Source organism: Zeus faber (genome assembly GCF_960531495.2).
Source record: "Zeus faber genome assembly, chromosome: 10".
Lineage (NCBI taxonomy): Eukaryota > Metazoa > Chordata > Actinopteri > Zeiformes > Zeidae > Zeus > Zeus faber.
Window position 1 is genome coordinate 10,972,479 of NC_137199.1, and position 20,649 is coordinate 10,993,127.

Consider the following 20,649-nt stretch of genomic DNA (forward strand, 5'->3'; position numbering starts at 1 on the left):
GCCGCTAGCCTCAGGCGAGCGTCTCGCTCTGACTTCTGTTCAATCCTTGTCCTTTCTTTTTTTTTTTTTTTTTTTTTTATTCCACCCAACTCTCTCTCTCTCTCTCGTTTCCAAGGCGTCTTGGAATCCCAGCATCGCTGCGGCCTCTCGAATACTTCATGATCAAAAGTTTTTCAGTTGAAAACCCCCCCCCCCCCGAAAAACAAGGACTTATTCACCTGGTCTCGATAATACTGTCGACTCGGAAAAATACCCTTGTGTTAAAAAAAGAAAAGAAAAAAAAAAATCTCAATATATTATAGAAAAAGCTTCTGTAAAAAGAAACAAGGTTGGGTGGAGGGGCGGGCGGGGGTTGTGGTGTACAACTGTACTACTCAATTGTAGCAGGAGGGGGGTGGGTGTACTAATCAGTTGCAATATATACCATATCAATATGTACAGATGCCATGCTGCTGGTTAGTCATCACTGCAAAAAAAGAGGGAGAGTGAGGAAGACGCGTTAGGAGGACGTCATATCAAACCAGAACCACTCCTGGTGAATCAAGCACGCCGCGGCGGTGTGTACTTACAAAATGCCCCTGTATTAAATTAAGGTCAAGCAATTAATTCAACGCCAGCAATCATTCCATAAACCCATGGCGGTAGCGGGAGCAAAAATCCCGCAGACCGCCGCGAAGCAACCCTGTCCCAAAATGTGAGGTGAGAGATAAGTGCGGTGGACCAAGGGGGCGGGGCCAAGCCGCCGCTGCAGACAGGCGGTGCAGGCTCCCATTCCGGGGGGCCGCTCAGCTGTTTTGGAATCAGGCGAATCAGCGGAGTCCCTGCGCTGATTCGCCTGATCCACGGCAGCTGAGTATCCCCCCTCCCTTTGGGTTTAAACTGGCGCCGGAATAAAGTGCCAGCTCTCGACTTTGACAGACGTTTTGAAAGACATAGTGTTTTCTTTGGTGTTGGCAGCTACTTTTTGGGTTTTATTTTGACTAGTATGGCTTGGCCGCTTACCTTGTGCCAGCAGCCTGGTATCGGCAGCCCGTCCTGTCCCTGAGGGTCGGGGAGAAGCAGAAGGTAAATAAGAAAACAAGACGGGTAAGAGGACTTGATGTCACATACATATATGCATGGGACCTTGGTGCAAGGCGGAAGTGCGGCAAAATTCCCACGGACACAAGGAGAGACGGTTAAAAAGCAACAAGGACGGCAAGGCGACGAGGCAAGGCAAAGGAGGAAGGAAGAAAAGATACTGTACCACAGGACAGGGGGCCTCGGGGCCGGAAGGAGGGATAGGAGGAGTCGAAGCCGAAGAGAGAGCCGCCTCCCCGGGGGGACCGCCGGGCCGGCCACAACCCTGTCGGCGAGAGCCGGCCAACCGTTACACACGGACGAGCGTCGCCGAGGAGACTCGGACGGAAGGAGACGCGTGACGGAAACAGAGCCAGCGGAAAGCGGGGAAAACGATAAGAGAGAGATAGTACCGCGGACGGGAGATCGGAAATCAACGGAAAAGTTTGCGCCATTTTGCGTGTTAGGGAGTTCACTCCTGGAGTACGCCCGTGTGACCTCACTAGCCCCATAGAGTCTCTGGTCGACTACTTCTCGGTGGACCTGGTGATCGCAAAGCTCGACTTGAAAAGAGAATCCACAAGACAAACTTTAACGACCCAACGGCCTTGAGGTCCTGGCTGCAGTCGGTTCGGTTCCTTTTTTCCTTCGGAGGAGCCAGGCACGGAGGCACGGAGGCACGGAGGCTTGGGGGGCTTGGAGGATCACGGAGGCGGCTGAGGTCACTGCACAACGCTGTGTCTCCACCGATTTATTGGGTTTTTGGTTTGGTTTGGTGAGCCCAGGCCCCCATTAAAGTGTTTTCTTGCACAAGGATTGCCCAAAACATATTTTCACAGATAGAATTTCAATTTGACCGTAATTCAATAAACCGCGGTTTCACCAATAGCTGTAACTTAGTTCAAAACGGGCCGTTACCAAACACATCTTTCTGGCAAATGATTAGAAGTTGCATCAGTTCGTTTTGGAGCTCTCGTTTTCTCTTGGTAATTTATGTGCACTATGGAGAAGCAATTTGTCCAACTTTGCCCAATTTTGCTCACTAGCCGTAAATCTCAATGCAACCTATAATCAAATGTTTGGTACAATACTTCTGAATGTACTGAGAGCTAAGTGTAGGGAGAGGTACTTTAATCGTCCATTTTGAAGGCTACTCGGTGACAATGACAATTCTAACTCTATATTACAGCTTTTGGTAAAATGATTTTTCGTGTGACTCTGCTGTAGTTTAAAGCGCGCTTCACACCGAGTCCGTATACGCATCCAGGAGTCGGATCCTCCCCCTAGTGACCGTCGGATGAACTGCATCTGGGTTGCGCGTCACATAATACAGAATGCCAGGGAAAATGGGAGAAGTCGTTTTTCCAGCAACAGCGAGTAGTTTGCTCAGCTGGATATTTAGCAAGTTCCATGAATGAGACTTAAAAAAAATCCCTTTATAGTTTGCAAAGTGCCAACAAAAATAAAAAATACCCAGAATTCACTTATGTAAAAATAGATTTATTGATAGTGAATATGGTGACATCCAACGATTATTTTATATAGGTGACTTTATTTACTTAGTTTTAAGCCCGGTTCCAATTAAAAACGAGATCGACGCCTCTTCCGGTCGTAGTATCGGACCCAAATTTGTTGCCTGAGTTGGAAAATTCAAACGCACCCTGGAGCTTCGAACGTGTGCACATTCCAACTTTCCAATGGAATGAATGGACTTTCGGTTTGTTCTTGCGGCTTGTCGGATTCGGTGTGAAGCAAGCTGTTTTAATTGGGTCTAGACGGCGCCATGATCCAATCTATATCTTTGCATGTCTGCTGGCGTGTGTGTGCGTGCGTGCGTGTGTTCATGTGAGCGTGAAAGTGACGTACCACAGGACAAGGCTGGTCGAGGCCTGGGGGGCCCTGCTCTCCTTTCTGGCCCTTCAGACCTCTCTTCCCCACCGACCCCCGGTCCCCCTGAAACGCCAGAAAACGCAGCGGTCAGACCAACGAGAAAAAAAAATTCCATCTGTGGGAACTTGACGAGGTTAACCATCCTGCAGGCACCTTGTCTCCTCGCTCCCCTCGGTCGCCCTTCTCCCCCATCAGACCTGGGAAACCCTGGAAAACAAAGCCAGCGAGAGTTGAAACAGGAAGCGAACGCGTACGAGTACAAAACCCTGCGGGAAGATGTCGGACAAATTACTCAATGAAACACTCACGTCCATTCCAGGCTCTCCCAATTTCCCCTGTGAACAAAACATCGACAGGTCAAATCATGGCGTCCTCCAGCCCCAAAACAGATCTATTCCTTGTGGCAAAACGGTGGTTAATTACCTTTTCTCCCTTGGCTCCCGGAAGTCCCACTAACCCTGTCGGCCCGGGCGGACCCTGGGAGCCGTCGGACCCCTAAAGACACAGCGTTGAATCGTCATCATCATCATCATCATCATCATCATTATCATCATCATCATCATCATTGTCTTTGGTCATCATTGGCCAGTTGTTGAATTTCTCAACCATAACGACTCCAACCTTTGCTCCTGGAGATCCAAGGTCTCCTTTCTCTCCCATCATGCCCAGTCCTGGTTCACCCTGCGTCAAAGCACAACCCTCTTAGCACCAAACTCGGTGTCAAATAAAGTTAAAATCCACACACAGTGCAGTAACTTAGGTTCTCATTACCTTGGGGCCCGGCATGCCGTGATGTCCCTGGGGAACATAGCGTGCTGGTTAGTAAATGAGCTAAGCAGGTGACGAAAATGTAATGTTTATGTTTTGAAAGAGACACTTTTTTTTGACTCACCATGGAGCCTTGGGACCCCGGGGGGCCCGGGGGCCCCGGTGGACCCGGCTGGGAGATCATCTGGACCTGAACAGCAGGTACAGTAATAGCATCAAGCCAGGTAGGAAGACAAGTCATTGGTGTTGTTTGACTGTTTGAGCCTGTGATGCGTGTGTGTGTGTGTGTATGTACAGTGTGTGTGTGTGTGTGTGTGTGTGTGTGTGTGTTGCATTTACCAGGTTATCTTCTAGCCTGCAATCGCCTTTCTCTCCTTTCTGTCCGTCCATGCCCTGCCCAACAAGGATAATTAAGCCGAAGTCTTTATGAACACAGTGTGTGTGTGTGTGTGTGAGAGAGAGAGAGAGAGAGAGAGAGATACTCACAGCAGGCCCGGAGAGCCCCATCTCCCCCCTTTCTCCTCTCTCTCCAGCCAGTCCTCTCTCGCCCACGTTCCCATTTGTTCCCTAGAGGCAGGGGAGGGAAGAGAGGTTTGGGTTAAAAATGCTTCTTTCGATTCAAAATTCTTTTGGAGGGGGGTATACAGTTTATTTAAATTGTTAAAAAAAAATGTTGACGTTAACTATGTATTGGAATTTCTTCTATTTTTTTAAATTTATTGCACATTGCCAATTCTTTTCAATTTTTATTATATTAAGAAGAAGAAGAAGATTATTATTATTATTATTATTATTATTATTGCATATGTTTTTTGATGTGAGATGTCTATCCATCTATCAATCTATCTATCTACCCTACCCTAAAGGACAGTTTATTCGAGAAATAAAACAAATACCTTCTCTCCGTCCACTCCCGATGGCCCAGGTAAGCCGAGCTCACCCTGAAATACAGATCGAAATGTGATGACTGCTAAAATAAACTGAACTGTCACCGGCCTTTTTTATTTCCATTGACCTTAGTGTTTAAAAAAAACCCAAAACACCTACTTTTTCCCCTTGTGGGCCTGGGGCTCCGGGTGGTCCGGGTGGACCCTGTAAAAAAAACAATGTGAGGTGGCCAAGTTTTAGCCTCGGCAACATGCTGCACACAACAAATGCATCATTGTTGTAAATGTGGCTTTAAAAAGTCTCATACCTTATCATATATTGGTGTATTTAGTCGGTGGGGGGTAAGATGCATTTATGTCAATTAGTAGTTGTAATTGCAATTTATAGCTACAGGATTAGGGAATTCACCACAAAACATGCAGCAAGGTCCAAAACAGAAGAGTAGTAAAAGGTTTTTAAAACTCTGCCAGGTCCGACGCTTCACGGAAGCGATCATTAATTGTATTTATCCTACTTTATTGGGGGCGCGCTGGTCTAGAATGCTCTTAATAGCAGTTTGTGAAAACCAGACAACGTGACATTCATACGATCTAACAAACGTCAGGTTCAGCACAGGAGGATGTTTCGGCCCAAAAACGACAAATTGCAGTTCCAGCCAAAAAAAATGCACGGTTCATAGGGCAGCGGGACCATTGTCTGGTTGTTATCTCTGGAACCTCCGTCTCCCACGGCGACTGATAAGCGGCAGCGCAATGCCCCGACCCGCCCCCCCCCCCCCCCCCCGCGCCCCTGCTCTGCTACAAAGCTACACTTGTTTCCCCCGGCCCCCTCTGAACTTCCCCCCGCCATCTTGAACTAATAACACAGGAAGTCCCACTCCCCCTCAGAGGCGTACATGCTGATCCTACCCCCCCCCCCCCCTCCCTCCCTCCCTCCACCACGGAGGGGTTCTTGTTTGTCCTCTGGAAACATCATGGCAACCGAGAGATGTTTACAAACAACGCAATGCAATGCATTTCAGATATTTCATGATTTAGAGAAACGACGGCCACCCACGCGGTTCTTCCCACGGAAAGCCGTAAAAAAACAAAAACAACAACAAAACAAGGGAATCATTGCCCCGAAATACTGATTAATCACTGAAAATCTCCCCAATTTTTTTTTACCGCAGATTGATCCAATATGGCGGTTTACGCATGTGAGAAAGCGCATGACGGGTGGGCAATGACAATCCCCCTTTTGAGAGACATAACTCTCACTAACTAAGCCAAAGTCTTCAGATCCACTTTGGCGCTGGGGTACGGTAACAGGCGGGATAACATCTATGGGTTTGTATTTTTGAACCGACCCAACTGTAGCTCTCTCACACGGGGCCGCCTAGATCCTCGCATGCAGGGGCCCCGGGCCCCAGAGGGGACCCCGCCGAGCGGTGTTATTTAATCAGATACACACTCCACTGCAAAGATAGGCATATGTTATTAGCATGTGGCACGATACACGGTGGAGTCAAAGGGCCCTGTGTGCGGCGAGCCAGGGATCCGAAACTCCAGCTGACTTATGAGGTTCATGTATCTCAACGAGGAGAAAATTAGGAAATGTATCCAGACAAAGCTATGTACGCTGAAGAATCTATATTGTAAAAACACTGTAATAACATTGTAATAACTTATACCTACTCATTTATTCATTGTGTGCTGAGTATCCATTTATATTGATGTATTTTTTTTTTTTATCCAAAGCTAATACTAGCACTCGTTCTGCTCTTCGTCCCAGCTATAGCCCTTTAACTGATCTTATCCTGTGTATAGAATCACATTTTTTATATACAGTATATGTACAGCATGGTTGTTTTTTTCCGGGCTGTTCAAGCTTATTTTATAGGCTTTTACAGCAGTACACCGATCCTTACAATGATAAAATCTCTGTGTATATAAATGTCCTGTGGCAAAATAAACAGATTCTGATTCTGATTCTGAACTCACCGTATCATTCCTGAGTGTTTTTTTTTTTTTTTTTTAACATAACCCCTCAGGCTGTATATGATCTGATTGGGTGCTACAGCTGTATTATATTTACTGTGAGGTATAAGTTGCATCCTCTATATGTACGGATGAGTGCATCGTAGAACAGGGGCGTTGGGTTACACGGCGCGGGCTGCCGGTTCACGAGGTCTCCTGTGACATCCAATATATCTGATGTTCAGGGTGTACGACCCCCTGATTGAACGCACACAGCTCGGACGAATTCACCAAAGCCGTTGAGATCTTTGTGCGTTTCCTATCCTATCGTCAACGTGTTAGTCACAGATCACACCATCAAGGCCAAGCAGAGGCAGGAGCAGTTTACCGAAACACTGATGGTGCTGATAGCCTGTCAGGAGGAAACAGTTGAAACATTTTTCGGTCATGGCTTTGGTCTGAGGCACCCCTCGCCGTTTTCTATATGGGATGGAAAGTGTTTCCCCAAATTGCCCCACGGGGCCGCCATTTTAGAGCCGAAGTGCCCGAACTGTGGCTGGACGCTCACCTGGAAGGCGTCCAGGAGCTTCCCGTTGAAGTCGATGATGTCGGAGGAGCCCGTGGCCCCCTTCTCCCCAGGATAACCCTACAGCGAGGGGGGTCACATGGGAAAGGAAAGGGTTAAACGTTAAAAAAGAGACACTTCAATGAATAGCAATTAAAAACAATAGCCAATGTATTGTACCACGGCTCCCTGGGATCCTCGCTCTCCTCCGTCGCCCTTTTCTCCCTGTAAAGTGGACATGGACACTTTATTGAAATCGGCATCAGACTCCTGATGGTTAAAATTCTGTACTTGACATTTGTATAAATTCTTGAAAAATACCTTAACCATCACAATGATGAATAGAAGTAAATTGTACATGATTATGATATACTGTACTTTGTGGTGTGTAGAGCATGTTGTAATATGTGCCTATGTATTAAATTTCCATATTAATAAACAAAATTCCCAAAAGTAGAAGCCAATAGAAATAAAAACCAAACAAATAAAACTTCAGATTTGTCTCAAATTGTGAGATTTTTATAAGGCCATATCTTTGAGCATTTAGAGTAGGAAATGATCTATCAGGGTGTGACAATGTCTTTACAATTAGTTGTTAACAGTTAATTAGAGAATGAACTGTAATCAACTATCACCCCCACCCTAAGTTCTAAATGTAGTTGAGCCCCGTACCTTAACCCCTGGGAGTCCGTCCATGCCGCTCTCTCCTTTCTCTCCGGAACCTGCATCGCCCTGTTTGAAGAATTGGCCAAAATATGAGGTGGAAGTATTAAAAAGACTGATTATTTGGAATGATCCGACGGCGTCCACCTTTACCTTTGCCCCTGGGGGTCCCTGTGGCCCTGGATGGCCTGGCTCTCCATCGTCCCCCTGTCAGTCATATTCAACAAAAGGGTCAACGCTGTCAAACAGTTGTATTCTTACTTGGTTTTCACCCAAGGGTGTGCGTCTAAAAGGTCAAACAAGACAAGATTCTCCTCAAAGATCTTACCGGTTTTCCGGACAACCCTTGCGGTCCCTTTAAAAACAAAAAACAAACAAAAAAAAAAGCAGAAAACAAATACCGAGGTTGAGGGTTATGACGCCTTTCCCCGTGCAGAGCAATTTAAACAGACTCATGAGCAGATTGGCATCATCCACCAAAAAGGAAAAAAAACAAAACAATAATTCTTGAGCATTCAAGAATCTGACCTGAACCAAACTCACCTCGATGCCGTCACGACCAGGGAAACCCTGCGGAGCAAAGTGGAGATCATCACTCACAGGTATCTTATCTGAGTCTTATCGTGTTGGTTAATGACCACTAGATGGCAGTGTTGAATGGGCGATAACTGAGAGTCCATTGGCCGGTCAAGTCTCACACACACACACACACACACACACACACACACACACACACACACACACACACACACACACACACACACACACACACACACACACAACATACACACACACACGCGCACACACACACGATATATATATTTGCTGTATATAGTACATTGACAGGCAGACAGACAGATTAGTATTGGCAGTGTGTGCGGTGCATTTATTTCTTAAACAACTACTGAACTAAGTATTGTGTTTCAGTTTTCTGGCACACGTCCATTCTTAAATTTGTTTCATTTAGATAAACAGATCTCTGATATGTTTGTGTGTGTGTGTGTGTGTGTGTGTGTGTGTGTGTGTGTATATATGTGTGTGCGCATGTGCACACATGAGGTGAAGCTCTGCTCAGAGCAACTACACATCTGCTTTGCAATCATGCATGGCAGGGCTATAGAGGGATCTTGTGTAAGAGCTCTGTCTCTCCATCTCACAAACACACACGCAGACACACACACACACACACACACACACACACACACACACACACACACACACACACACACACACACACACACACACACGAGGGCTCTGCTATCCGGTGGCTGTATGTTTATCTTCTTGCTCAAGTACTCTGTAATAAATGTCGTTATACATACCTCCCTCTCCTTCCCGTATACTGTATTTGAATGATAAGCTGAAGTGACTTGAAAGTCCCCCATCTGGCTTCCTCACTCCCTCCTGCTCTCTCTCTCTCCATACATGTAACCATCATCGCCTCCGCATCTGCTACGCCGTGGCCCTGGATCACCCTGCTTGCCCTTCTTCGCAACACGCGACTGCGCATAATATAATATAATAAAATATAATATAATATAATATATTGTAATATAATTTGTATAATATAATATAATATAATATAATATAATATAACACAACATAAAACAATATAATATAATATAATATAATATAATTCTTTATTTGAGATGGTCTGTCCATAGGGTGAGCATCCATACAAAAACATTCATATACATTCTCATTGACATCATCACCCATGCTCTCTCTCTCTCTCTCTCATACACACACACACACACACACACACACACACACACACACACGCGAACACACACACGCCCCAATGAGAGAAGGGATCCACCTCTGGCAGGCCTGATCACTGTCCCCCCTGCTGCGATTCTCTCACCCTCAGACATCTGCCCACAACATGGAGTCGCCAGTGCCGCGGTGCTTTGTTTGATTGTTTTGGGTTGCGCAAACCCCCTTTAATCAACCCGGAGCGAGAGAGAGAGAGAGAGAGAGACAGAGAGAGAGAGAGAAAGAAAGGCAGAGAGTGCTGATTCGAGAATCCCGTGAGGTTAAAACACGGGGCCGTCCGTCGCCCTGGACATACAGTCTGTTTCTCATCTTTCTCAACTTTCTTCCCCCCCCCCCCTCAAGTTCTGACTAAGCCCTCATCCTGTGAATCGATCGCCCGTCGCCATCGCCGCGCGATGCCAGCTGAGGCTGAAGTGGCATTCGCTCCTTCGCTTGGAGAGACCAAAATCGCGACCCCCAACTCTCTCTCTCCTCCAGAACCACAGCTTTGGCCTGTCACTGCCGATGAAGCGTCCCGGGGAGGAGGAGAGGCCTCATCTGGAGAAACACAAGCCACCCCGGGGCCCCGGGGCCCTGGGGCCCCGGCACGCAGCTATTGTTTGGCAAGGCCGGCAAAGTGCCCGTGAACCCACCGCGGTGCCATATCTGTTACGGGGAGGGGGGGCAATGTGGCAACACGGTCGTTGCGGGAGGGTGGGAGAGAGAGAGAGGGGGCGTGCTGGAGCACTTTGTGGCCGCTAGCTTACAGCGAAACAGATGGGGCCAGGAGCAACGCCGCTATTTTGGGAGCTTTTAGGCAAGCCGCAGCTCGCTGGTGAACCCAGGAGGATGAAAATATCTGGGTTCACTGCAATTTACATTTGCAGATCCATTTTCCCCCTCACACACAGACACACACACACACACACACACACACACACACACACACACACACACACACACACACACACACACACACACACACACACACACACACACACACATTTTACAATTTACCATCCGTCACACCAGTGTGGTTGACCGTAGCAGGACAGCACAATTGATGGGTGAGGTGTTTTTAGGGTCCTGCATAGTTTGAGGTGTAACCCTCAGCAGTAGGTGATGGTGGTAAGCACACGTGTGTGTGTGTGTGTGTGTGTGTGTGTGTGTGTGTCAACGCGCAGTTTAATGTATCGTGTTATATTTTCAGTCTTATCGTTTTATCCAGATTCGTACCGGTTCTCCGGTCGGGCCGCGGGGTCCGTCCTTTCCGGTGTTCCCGGGGGGCCCTCGTGGTCCGGGAGAGCCCGGGAGGCCAGGAGGGCCCGGGGGCCCTGCTTGGCCCTGGTCACCCTGCGAAGATGGTCATGGAGTGATGAGAAACAAGGACAGGAAAGCAACATTTTAAGGCAGCTTTGGCTGGAACACACTCATACCGCGGGGCATGCTCACCCAAATTACTGTTAAAGTCAAGATATCGCAGTGGTATTGTGGTTATTACTTTTATTATGTTTTCTATTCAACATTTGCTATATTAAATTTTATTTACTTAAAATCAACTAGCTTGAAAATATTGGCTATTGGCTACCATCATAATGGTACTTTCATTAGGCTCAATAATTCCAATCATAATTCCCTATATTGTGGTGAGGTGGTACAGACTGCTTCAATGGAGCTGGTGTCACCACAGCCTTTAAATCCCACAGTAAGGCTCTATTTCCCGGCATTGGCAGCAAAATGAGGACCCGTGGCTCGAACGGAATCCTCGCAGGCAAAGTCGTCCGATTTGAATTACGAGCGCACGCTTTCGGAGCGATTTTCCAGAAAGTACGTTCATTTAAACAAACGAGAACATTCTCCTAATATCGTACACTGTTGGAGAACATTTGAACAAACAACTCAGAGACAAGCAAGCGCTTTTAATAGGATTAAACGAGACACGGCGCGCAGGAAAGCGGTGAGACTGATTAAAACATGTGAGCGCGCCGCAGCATGACAGAGCGTGGTCTATTGAAAAAGAGAATTAACAGAGTGGGGGAGGAAAACATATTGCAGGGTGAAACAGTCGAAATAGAGAATTAGCTCAGACGGTGAGGAGGGTGAGGAGGGTGAGGAGGGTGGGGAGGGTTAGGAGAATGTGCATGCCTCAGAGGCGGACTACCTTCACGAGGCGTCTCTGAAAGCTGTTGGACTGGTCACCGGAGATAAAACCGTGGTCATAGCGAGGAAAGACCATCTGAGGAGACCACGGAGGGAAAGAAGGAAGAGGAGCAGGAAAGATATGAGCACGGCAAACTAAAAAAAACGTGTTTAGTCAGGGAGAGCTGCCGGACTCCAGCGACACGCCCTCTGAAAGTCCGGAGAGCTGTGGACAAAGGAAGGAGGACGGAGGAAGGAGGAAGGAGGAAGGAGGAAGGAGGAAGGAGAAGGTTCTACACGGTAGCTGCGAGGCCGCAGTGGAAAGACGCCGATTTCCATAAAGACAGATCGAGGATCAGTGTTTTGTTTTCGGCTGATCCCAGATCTGTTGCTATGGCTGGGGGTGGGGGTGGGGGGGGTTGGAGTGACAGGTTGGCAAAGAGGCGGACGATCCAGGCGGAGCGGTAAGAAGGGACGGAGGCTTCAGAGGCTTCGGCGCGGCGGATCTGGTGGGACAAACCTTGACGGTGAGAATCTGATTACTGTGCAGACCTGCGTATGTGCTGTGGGGAGAAGGGCCCTGGTGGAGGAGGGAGGGAGGGAGGGAGGAAGCGAGAGGAAGAGGCAGTGATCAAGGGAAAAATCGCATACTGTTATGGTTTAAAAACAACGTACAGTCGGAGCTGAGGGCATGAAAGTAAATTACAACCTCAGTAGGTGGTAGGTGAGTGGACATCGGAATGCCTTTGGCGATTGTTATCCCTGACAGCTAAATCATGGTACGGGAGATATCACTTTGACAAACTGTCTTTAGGAGAAGGAAATAATAGAAAAATATGCGATCAACCACTCCCCCAGTTTGAATTTGATGAGCATTTTACAACCCATCTTATACTCTGTCGGATCGTATCCTTACATTAATCCCGTCTCCCCCTTTGAAGTCCAACCAAAACGGGAGGCTGCCATGGCGCTGCCAGTCGACACACATTTAACTATGATGAGTGTCTCCCGGGTCAAAAGGAACACGGCTAGTCTGCCGCCATAGAGCTCCCAGCAAACCTCAGCTCATCTGGTTGAATGGCTTCCAAAAAAAACACAGGAGCAGGAGACGGGGATGAAGTGAAGATGCAAGGGGGTGGCAGGAGGGGGGTGGCAGGGGGGGTGGGGTGGGGTGGGCTGGGGTCGACGCTATTGGAAAAGTGGAGATAGAGAGAGGCGGAGAGAAGAGGGGGAGAAAGGAAGAGACGCTAAGGCTGTTCATGAGGTTTGTGTTACCAGGCTGCGGTGAGCGCTGGATATCTGAGGTTTTTTCCCAGCGCCACAGACTCCTCCTCCGCCTCCTCCTCCGTTTGCCTATATGCCTCTACCCTTCCAAATGTCACATTCGCTCATTTGCACCGTTCCCACCATGAAGACCACCTACACGTCTGTTCCATAGAAGCAACATCGCAGTCGGTATACCGTAAAGTCCTTTCCCTTACACCTCGTTTTTCCGATTGAACTCTGGAGCTCTTGGCTTTGGAGGACGTCACATTGACGCCGCTCTCGGGGAAAGACATCGGAGGGCGTTGACGCCCACTGTCACCTCCTCTCTTTGTCTTTCGGCACGGCACCAGGCCTTCATCCAAAGCCAATGCTTTCTCTGTTTGGAGCCGACGGTATGGATCCTGTTAAACCTCTCCCCTTCAGCCCAATATCAAAGGCTACTTTGGAGAAACACCCAAAGGTACAAAGCTCCACATCAACCCGCCCCAATCGCCTCCTCATGCCTGCCACTGCACTATGAGGGTTTTCGAATCTTATCAGATGTTGAGAATGTGAGGCACCACACGTGCCGACGTATCATGACACATTTTAAAAAGTTTTGTCCCTACAGCGCATATGTAGTGCAACGGTTGGCGCAAACAGCACACCACACACTTACAGATTCCATTGAGCAAGGGTCCTACTGCAATCTCGCGTAGCCACACGGGATTTGACACGGAGGTGTGGCTACGCGAGGTTACCAGAGTCCCCACTCTCAAAACCGCAAATCCCGCGCGATCAGACGTGACTTTAGAGTGAACGAACGTGGCGGACGACGGGTCAGGACTAGCAAAACGAAACGAAAACCCTTCCACGGCGACATCCATGCAGCGTGAGCATTTGCCGCCATGGCTGCCGCTGCGTTTATGACTTCCTTCTTTTGAGTCAGCTCGGCCCTCAACCGGCTCCTGGTCTTTCCCAGGTGACAATCCACAGATTGCGTCCTCGGCACAACAGGATTCCGACACGATTGTCGGAAAGTGGCAATCGGGCCCGAAATCGACTTGGTTATCTCGTGGTGTGTACCCCGCTTAAGGCTGACACGGACCAACATGGATGATGATGGATAGAAGGGAAGTCAGAGAATGACAGCGAGACATGGCCATTTCCTGTTTTCCCCGGTTCTCTCCTATCTTCTCCAAGAGGTCGAAGGCCAAAGCGGCTCACCTCCGATGGGGTGATGCCAGAATCCCTGATTGAGGAATCAAAGGTACAGGCTTCCCACTCACCTTGTCACCTGCTCAGCTACAGTTAGGACAGAGCGACGGCTGCAAATGAACTTTCAGATGATGAAAACGAGTAACACAAGAGACGAAAACAAACGGCCCGGGCAATTTGGTCGATGACGGCGCGTTTTACAGCTGTTCTAAACGTGGATCTCATTTCGCTGTCGAAAAACATCCTAAAATGAGCGCCGCCGTTTCATCTATTAATCTATCTGGCCATAACTGTCGACACGCAGCGAAGGGCCAAAGCCTCAGCTGCAATGACAGGGGGTAAGGGAATAGCGGAGGTTGCTATTGAAACAAGCAAGTGTTCCTCCGCGATACTCTGGGGCTTTTCAGCCACGGATTTATCCGGCACATCAAAAAGCCCCCGGCGCCACGTCCAAGTACAATATTTACTATCCTGGAGAACGAGCCGCAGGACGCCAAAAGAGATTTAATTCTTGCACAAGCCATTGCCTCAAAAACAAAAAATCCATCGGGGCAGGCCGCCGAACAAAAGGACTCATGCGTTGATTGAAATCAGGAATTCGTCAAACGTTTTGTGAACCGTGAACGCTATCCCGCCGGATCGTGAGTCATAATTTACACATTTATCCCCAAAAAAAAAAAGAGAGAAAGAGGAAAATGCCATTCGCTGTCACGCCAGCATGCCAGCGCACCTTGTTTTGCTACGGTTGTTAAGCCGCAAGCGCCCCGAGATTAATGGCTTCGCGGAGTCCCGAGGCAGACATTTCCACAGGAAACTTCTAGAGAATACATAAGGATAATTTAAAAACCGGGGGCTATAAATTGATATACTCGAATGAACAGATCACACAGTTAAGTCTCAACCCGACACGACTTTACCCGGAACGTAATAACATAGGAGACACGTCCATGGAAGCACGAGGGGACATAACTTATTCGGTTATCCCAAAAGGGCGATATTCGCAGACCGCACCAAATAAAATGAGAGGCAATTACATGGAAGCCAAAACGGTAAAAAATGATATCGCACGAAATGATAACAACGACAACACTGACCCCGACGAGGTCACCCCCGCCACGTTCCAAGAGCACGGCCCTCGGTCGGAGGGAAGCGCCGGCACCGGCTCCCGGCCCGGACCGGTTTTTTGATGCGTCTGATGGTGGGGGCCATAAGTATTGCCAACGGTGCTTTTTATATCGCCATTCCTCAACCGGTTGGAAGGGCTCCCGAAGACGTGCGGACAGCTGAAACCTCGTCACGGCCAGAAGAGTGGGTGTTCCTTCGCTCAGTCGCCATGGCAGCCGGGCAGGAAAAAAACACGCGTACTTGTCTCGGTCAATTATTTAGCGCAGTTTACAAGATAGGTGACCGGGAGCGTTTTTTTTTCCAGCCGCAAGTGTGTGGGAAGACACAACGAGCGATTTGTCGGATGAAATCCCTCCTAAAATAATCGGCCTCCGTGTTTTTTTCATGATTTGAAGGCATAATTCAAGCACTCATTTGAATGCGTGAGTTTGAAGTTTGCCATCCGTAACCGGGGAGAAACAACAGTCCACATCCATTCAGGGTTTGAAATAGGTGAGTGAAAGTCAAAGATATAGTCGGTGTGTGTGTGTGTGTGTGTGTGTGTGTGTGTGTGCGTGCGTGCGTGCGTGCGTGCGTGTGTGTGTGTGAGCGACATAAGAGAGAGAAAGAGAGAGTGATCTAGGGAAATCTGGAAAGGTCGGACGTTGATTTGGAGGACCAAAAAAAAAAAAAAAAAGGATGGAGTCAGCTTTTCTGCAGTGACAACCTCTTCTAAAATGATGGATAACAGGCAAACACGGTCATCTTTTGAGGAAGAAAAACAGAAAACATGTCTTACCCTTGGCCCGATGTCTCCCTGGTCGCCCTGGGGATGAGACAGGAAAATAACAATTGTCAACTGTTATTACGACTGTGTTCCGCGGTGTTTCACGCCGTGCCGTTCCGCCACCGCTGAACGGCTGTGACTCACGGCGCTGAAAGCTAATATTTGGATAGAGGTAGGAAGCGCCGGGAGGGTCGAGCGTCCCAAAAAAACGACTGCAGTTGGCATCAGGCGGCGAGCGGAGCGCGGCGAGCCCCCCGGGGGCAGGATGCAGGCGTTCACCCGTTTGGAATCACGGCCGACCGCAACCCGTCGGGTTAGGGCGGCCGCACGCGCACTCTCCGTTTCCGTAACGAGGATTTTGGAGTCCGCGCTCTCCTCCTGGGAGCCGCAAGCCATGATTAGATGACGGGAGCCAATTTTCCAAAACCTCAGACATCATCCGCCATTTTACAATTCCCGCTAACTTGGAGGCGACGCAAGTCAGACGCATGTCGGGGTTTTTTTTTTTTTTTTATGAGATGAGCTCCTACATAGGTACGTGTAATCTATGGCCAGGTCGGATTGAGGCTGCCCGAAAATATACAGTACATGTGGGAAGGTGATGGAGAGAACACCTGTGTGTGTGTGTGTGTGTGTGTGTGTGTGTGTGCATGTGGCGCTATCTAATCTGCATCTGAATCAAGATGCGACGCGGACTGAGTCTCAAAAGGCATCTTGTACGGCGGGTGAACTCCGTATTGGGGCATACCTTATCTCCCTTGGGGCCCGCCGGTCCCTGGAGGAGGGAGAAACATAATGAGAGACAGTCAGTCGAGGATAATTCAGATCTGAGCATATCTGCAGCCTCCACCAAAGTGCGATATATCTTCCGTGGACCTGCGCTTGGGAGCGTTCAATCAAACGGCATGGAGGCCGAGCGCCAAAATGACTTAATGCCGTCACGCCAGTGAGACTCCTCAGTGGAAAAGGTCAATTTCCGAGTGTATTTCCATGATAAACACATCCTGTCAAAGAGCCTGTCGATGAACTCATGCCTACGGGGGGAAAATCTCTGAACGTCTCTGAAGTGGAGCTCGTTGACGGGACGAGGGTTGCCAGATAGGGTAGAGTGACTGCTCATTCATTTGTTTAAAATGTCTGGTCCCAAACCATTACGTTCCTTACGTCACATCTAAGAGTCTTCTCTCACGGTTATAACCATTCGGTCGTCCGGTCTTCCATGCACATCTCATTAAGGCTTTTAGCTGGAGAGTGGCTTTATCTCTTCTCCGGCGACTGCGGTTGACCCATTGCCCGGCAGTCGACTGACGCTACTGGATGTCTGTACACTGGATCAATTTCGGAATCTGATGCCGGTCGCTCAGGTTGGCTCCCAATATTGAGGTTGGGGGAAAGGTATAACCTCCAGGTTAAGGTCCAAATATTTCATTTACACCGCTCTTCAGTTCCTACTTCTCTCTTTCTTATTCCTCTTTTTTCTACCTTCTTTGGTGCTTTCTTCTCAATCAACCTGCCCGCACCGCCTTTCACACTGAAACTTAAACGCGCATCGCATTGTGCAGGTAAAGGGGCCAAAATTTGCGTGTCGACCCGGGTGTCCTGTTTACATCAGAGCCGATCGGAGGTGGAGCCCATTGAAACCCAGGTCTATTGCAGGGTCGTTTGACCCGGGACTGAGACCCCGGGTTTTTCCTTTCCCACTGGTGACAAATGCCGGATGTAAGCGGGTGTTCCTGGGTTTTCGGTGCAGTATTACTCTTCCATTGTTACTTTTCAGGGTACTGAAACGCGATAAAACCCACGGAGACCTGGGACACAAGGCGTGCGCCATGCCCGTCCGTGTTCGAAGACGGAGCCCCGGGCGACGGCGAGGCTCCAGCGTGAAGCCTTCCTCAGCAGGAAACAACGGATTAAGGGTGTTTGGAGGAAGCGCCGTTCAAACAGCTCTCACTACACCGCAAGTGGTTTACGTTTCGGCTGGACGAATAGTTAATCTCTTGGCAAGGCGCGAGAGAGGGGAGGGAGCAAAAAGAAAGAGCGGAGGGAGGGCGTTTTGGCGTAATGGCGTTTAAAATAGCCGCCGCGGTCATGAACTCTGTGTTCTCGCTGGCTCGGTGTGCGACGGTTCTGGTAGTCTCTCGTCATCCGCCTCCTCTCGTTCCCGCTCTCGTTCTTCTCCTTCTTGCATTTTTTTTTTCGCAGCGAGCCTCGGTGTGTGTTGGGCCGTGCGCCGGGGCCCCAGGACTGATAGATGGGGCTAAGAGGTGAACCACTAGGGGGGACTAAGTGCCGGGTGCTCAGTGCTTTGTTGAGCCGTGACTTCCCCACGGGCCCCCCGAGCGCTGGAACGACTTAGGAGGTGGAACGGCAGCAAGATGGCTACCATAGCCTCCATCTGCTCAATCGTGGAGGACATCCCCGGGGGGACGGTAAAAGTGCCTTATGGGGTATAGGCAATACCTCACACCCCCGCCCTCCAAAGACCAAACAGCCACTCAGGCTTACACAAACGTTTTGCCGGAGGCGTAATTGATTCAGTACAAATTGATCATGAGTGATGTCATGAGTGGCGAGTGATGTCGTGAGTGATGCGGCGTACTGTACCTGGCTTCCCTTGGGGCCCGGCATGCCCTGCGAAGAGAAGGACAAACGTTGAGATCAGGCAAGAGATCAACGGGGGTAGGGCGTGTCGAGGCGTTTTACGATTAAAAACACTCACCGGTTTGCCATCCATCCCAAGCGGACCCTGTTGAAAGCAGGAAACGGAAACAGAAACGGTGAAAAGAAACAACAACAACCCAGACACTCGAATGCCATCTCGAGACCATCTCAGTGCCGCTATGACTGAAAACGCTCATTAAGGAGAATATAAGTCAGTCCACATCCCAGCCAGTGTCCCTAACGATCTCCCGCCTCTCAAGGGTTGTCTACCAGCATTTCATCAGGTCGGAATGTGCCTTCGCTCTATGCAAAACAAAACAAAACTAAACCTATTATCTGAACTGGGGGGGGGGGGCAGCGACGCAGTCTAGGCCGATACGTCTTTATGGAGGGAGGCGAATGAAAACAGAGCTTGTAAATGAAAGAGAGAAACAGCAACAAACAGACAAAAGGGTAAAAGTCTACGTGGGTTAATGAGCCATGAAGTGGGGATGAAAGAAAAAGGGAAAGTTTGGCGTATTTGCATGAGCGCCGGTTCCTGCCCTGTTAAGTGCAACGTGTGTGTGTGTGTGTGTGTGTGTGTGTGTGTGTGTGTGTGTGTGCGTGTGTGTGGATGTGGGCGTGGGCATGGGTGTGTCTGTGTGTGTGTGTGTGTGTGTGTGGGTGGTGGTGATGAACGTAACGGACGGTTCCAGGTGGTCGTGGTTTATAAATATTCTGAGATTTAGAGTGTCATGTCCAACATTATAGACTGTGTGCGGATCCGACCCAGCTGTATCAACCGAGCCCACAACTCACTGGACCACTGTCTGTGCAGTTGCGTGTGTGTGTGTGTGTGTGTGTGTGTGTGTGTGTGTGTGTGCGTGTGTGTGTGTGTGTGTGTGTGTGTGTGTGTGCGGGGTGAAATCACATCCACAAGGTAATTGACTTAGTTTCAAGTGTCTGTCCACTCTCAAGACCAAGTGCAAGAACAGTCTGATTTGTTTACTGGATCGTTTAAAAACCCACAAGTCCTCTGGGCGAAGCAGCAGTTCAAAGGCCCGGGAGCCTGGGATCGGCGCTCAGGGGTATTTTAAACACAAAGGAGAGCCCGAGCTTTTCCGAAAACACTTTAAAAGGGATGCGCGCCGTAAAGAATGGCGTTGACCTCTGGCTTAACGACGTACTTGACGTTAAGCTAACAGCTGAAGTGTCCCTCGAACTGTGATGGGAAAGCTGCGGTGCGCTGCGGGGGAGGAGCCGGACGGAGCTGCAGGAGTGGGAATCTGCCATTTTGTCCACTGCCCTTCTGAAATGGACGGATTCAATTCATCCCAACCGCGATGTGCCTGCATGCTTCAATCACACGCACATGCGAGAATGATGAACATTTGAACCTTCTGTATGTCCGCACTAAGTAATGGCCACAATGAATTGAAGTGCTGTGTGAAAATAAATTATATATTTTTTTTTAATAATTGTTTATTTTATTTATTTCTTATTTAACATTATTTTGTTTTTATCACTATTTTTACCTGTTTATATATATCTATATATATATATATATATATATATATATATATAAAATAGCTATATTTACTCTTCAAAAACAGAGTTTACAAAGTGCTTTGACAGAGAAATAAAAGCAGAGTTTGAGAGGAATTAAAAGGCGAAGGAACATTAATAAACAGTAATTAAATTCATTCATTAAATTGTAAAAGCAGAAAAAGAGACAGAAAACAAAATATACACACCAATCAGCCACAACATAAAAACAACCGACATGTGAACTGAGTAACAACGCTCATCTCGTTTCAATGGCCCCTGTCAAGGGGTGGGATATATGAGGTAGCAAGTGAACAGTCAGTTCTTGAAATTGATGTGTTGGAAGAAGGAAAAATGGGCAAGCGTAAGAATCTGAGCCACTTTGACAAGGACCAAATTGTGATGGCTAGACGACTGGGTCAGAA

General features: G+C 48.5%; 1 protein-coding gene across 1 annotated transcript in view; it reads right to left on the minus strand.

The window, feature by feature from the left end:
- LOC307235606 (uncharacterized protein) overlaps positions 1-20,649 on the minus strand; it is a 117,016-nt gene that overhangs the window by 263 nt on the left and 96,104 nt on the right. The window contains exons 6-31 of the mRNA XM_080007745.1: positions 18,759-18,785; positions 18,644-18,670; positions 16,788-16,814; positions 16,052-16,078; positions 11,708-11,782; positions 10,783-10,899; positions 8,335-8,361; positions 8,120-8,146; positions 7,945-7,998; positions 7,801-7,860; positions 7,309-7,353; positions 7,132-7,209; positions 6,952-6,975; positions 4,765-4,809; positions 4,614-4,658; positions 4,204-4,284; positions 4,057-4,110; positions 3,842-3,907; positions 3,721-3,747; positions 3,571-3,630; positions 3,373-3,444; positions 3,258-3,284; positions 3,103-3,156; positions 2,926-3,012; positions 1,247-1,345; positions 1,003-1,041 (exon numbers count right to left, since the gene is read on the minus strand). Of these exons, the coding sequence (XP_079863871.1) occupies positions 1,003-1,041; positions 1,247-1,345; positions 2,926-3,012; positions 3,103-3,156; positions 3,258-3,284; positions 3,373-3,444; positions 3,571-3,630; positions 3,721-3,747; positions 3,842-3,907; positions 4,057-4,110; positions 4,204-4,284; positions 4,614-4,658; positions 4,765-4,809; positions 6,952-6,975; positions 7,132-7,209; positions 7,309-7,353; positions 7,801-7,860; positions 7,945-7,998; positions 8,120-8,146; positions 8,335-8,361; positions 10,783-10,899; positions 11,708-11,782; positions 16,052-16,078; positions 16,788-16,814; positions 18,644-18,670; positions 18,759-18,785 (1,371 nt within the window). The remainder of the gene's footprint in view (positions 1-1,002; positions 1,042-1,246; positions 1,346-2,925; positions 3,013-3,102; positions 3,157-3,257; positions 3,285-3,372; positions 3,445-3,570; positions 3,631-3,720; positions 3,748-3,841; positions 3,908-4,056; positions 4,111-4,203; positions 4,285-4,613; positions 4,659-4,764; positions 4,810-6,951; positions 6,976-7,131; positions 7,210-7,308; positions 7,354-7,800; positions 7,861-7,944; positions 7,999-8,119; positions 8,147-8,334; positions 8,362-10,782; positions 10,900-11,707; positions 11,783-16,051; positions 16,079-16,787; positions 16,815-18,643; positions 18,671-18,758; positions 18,786-20,649) is intronic.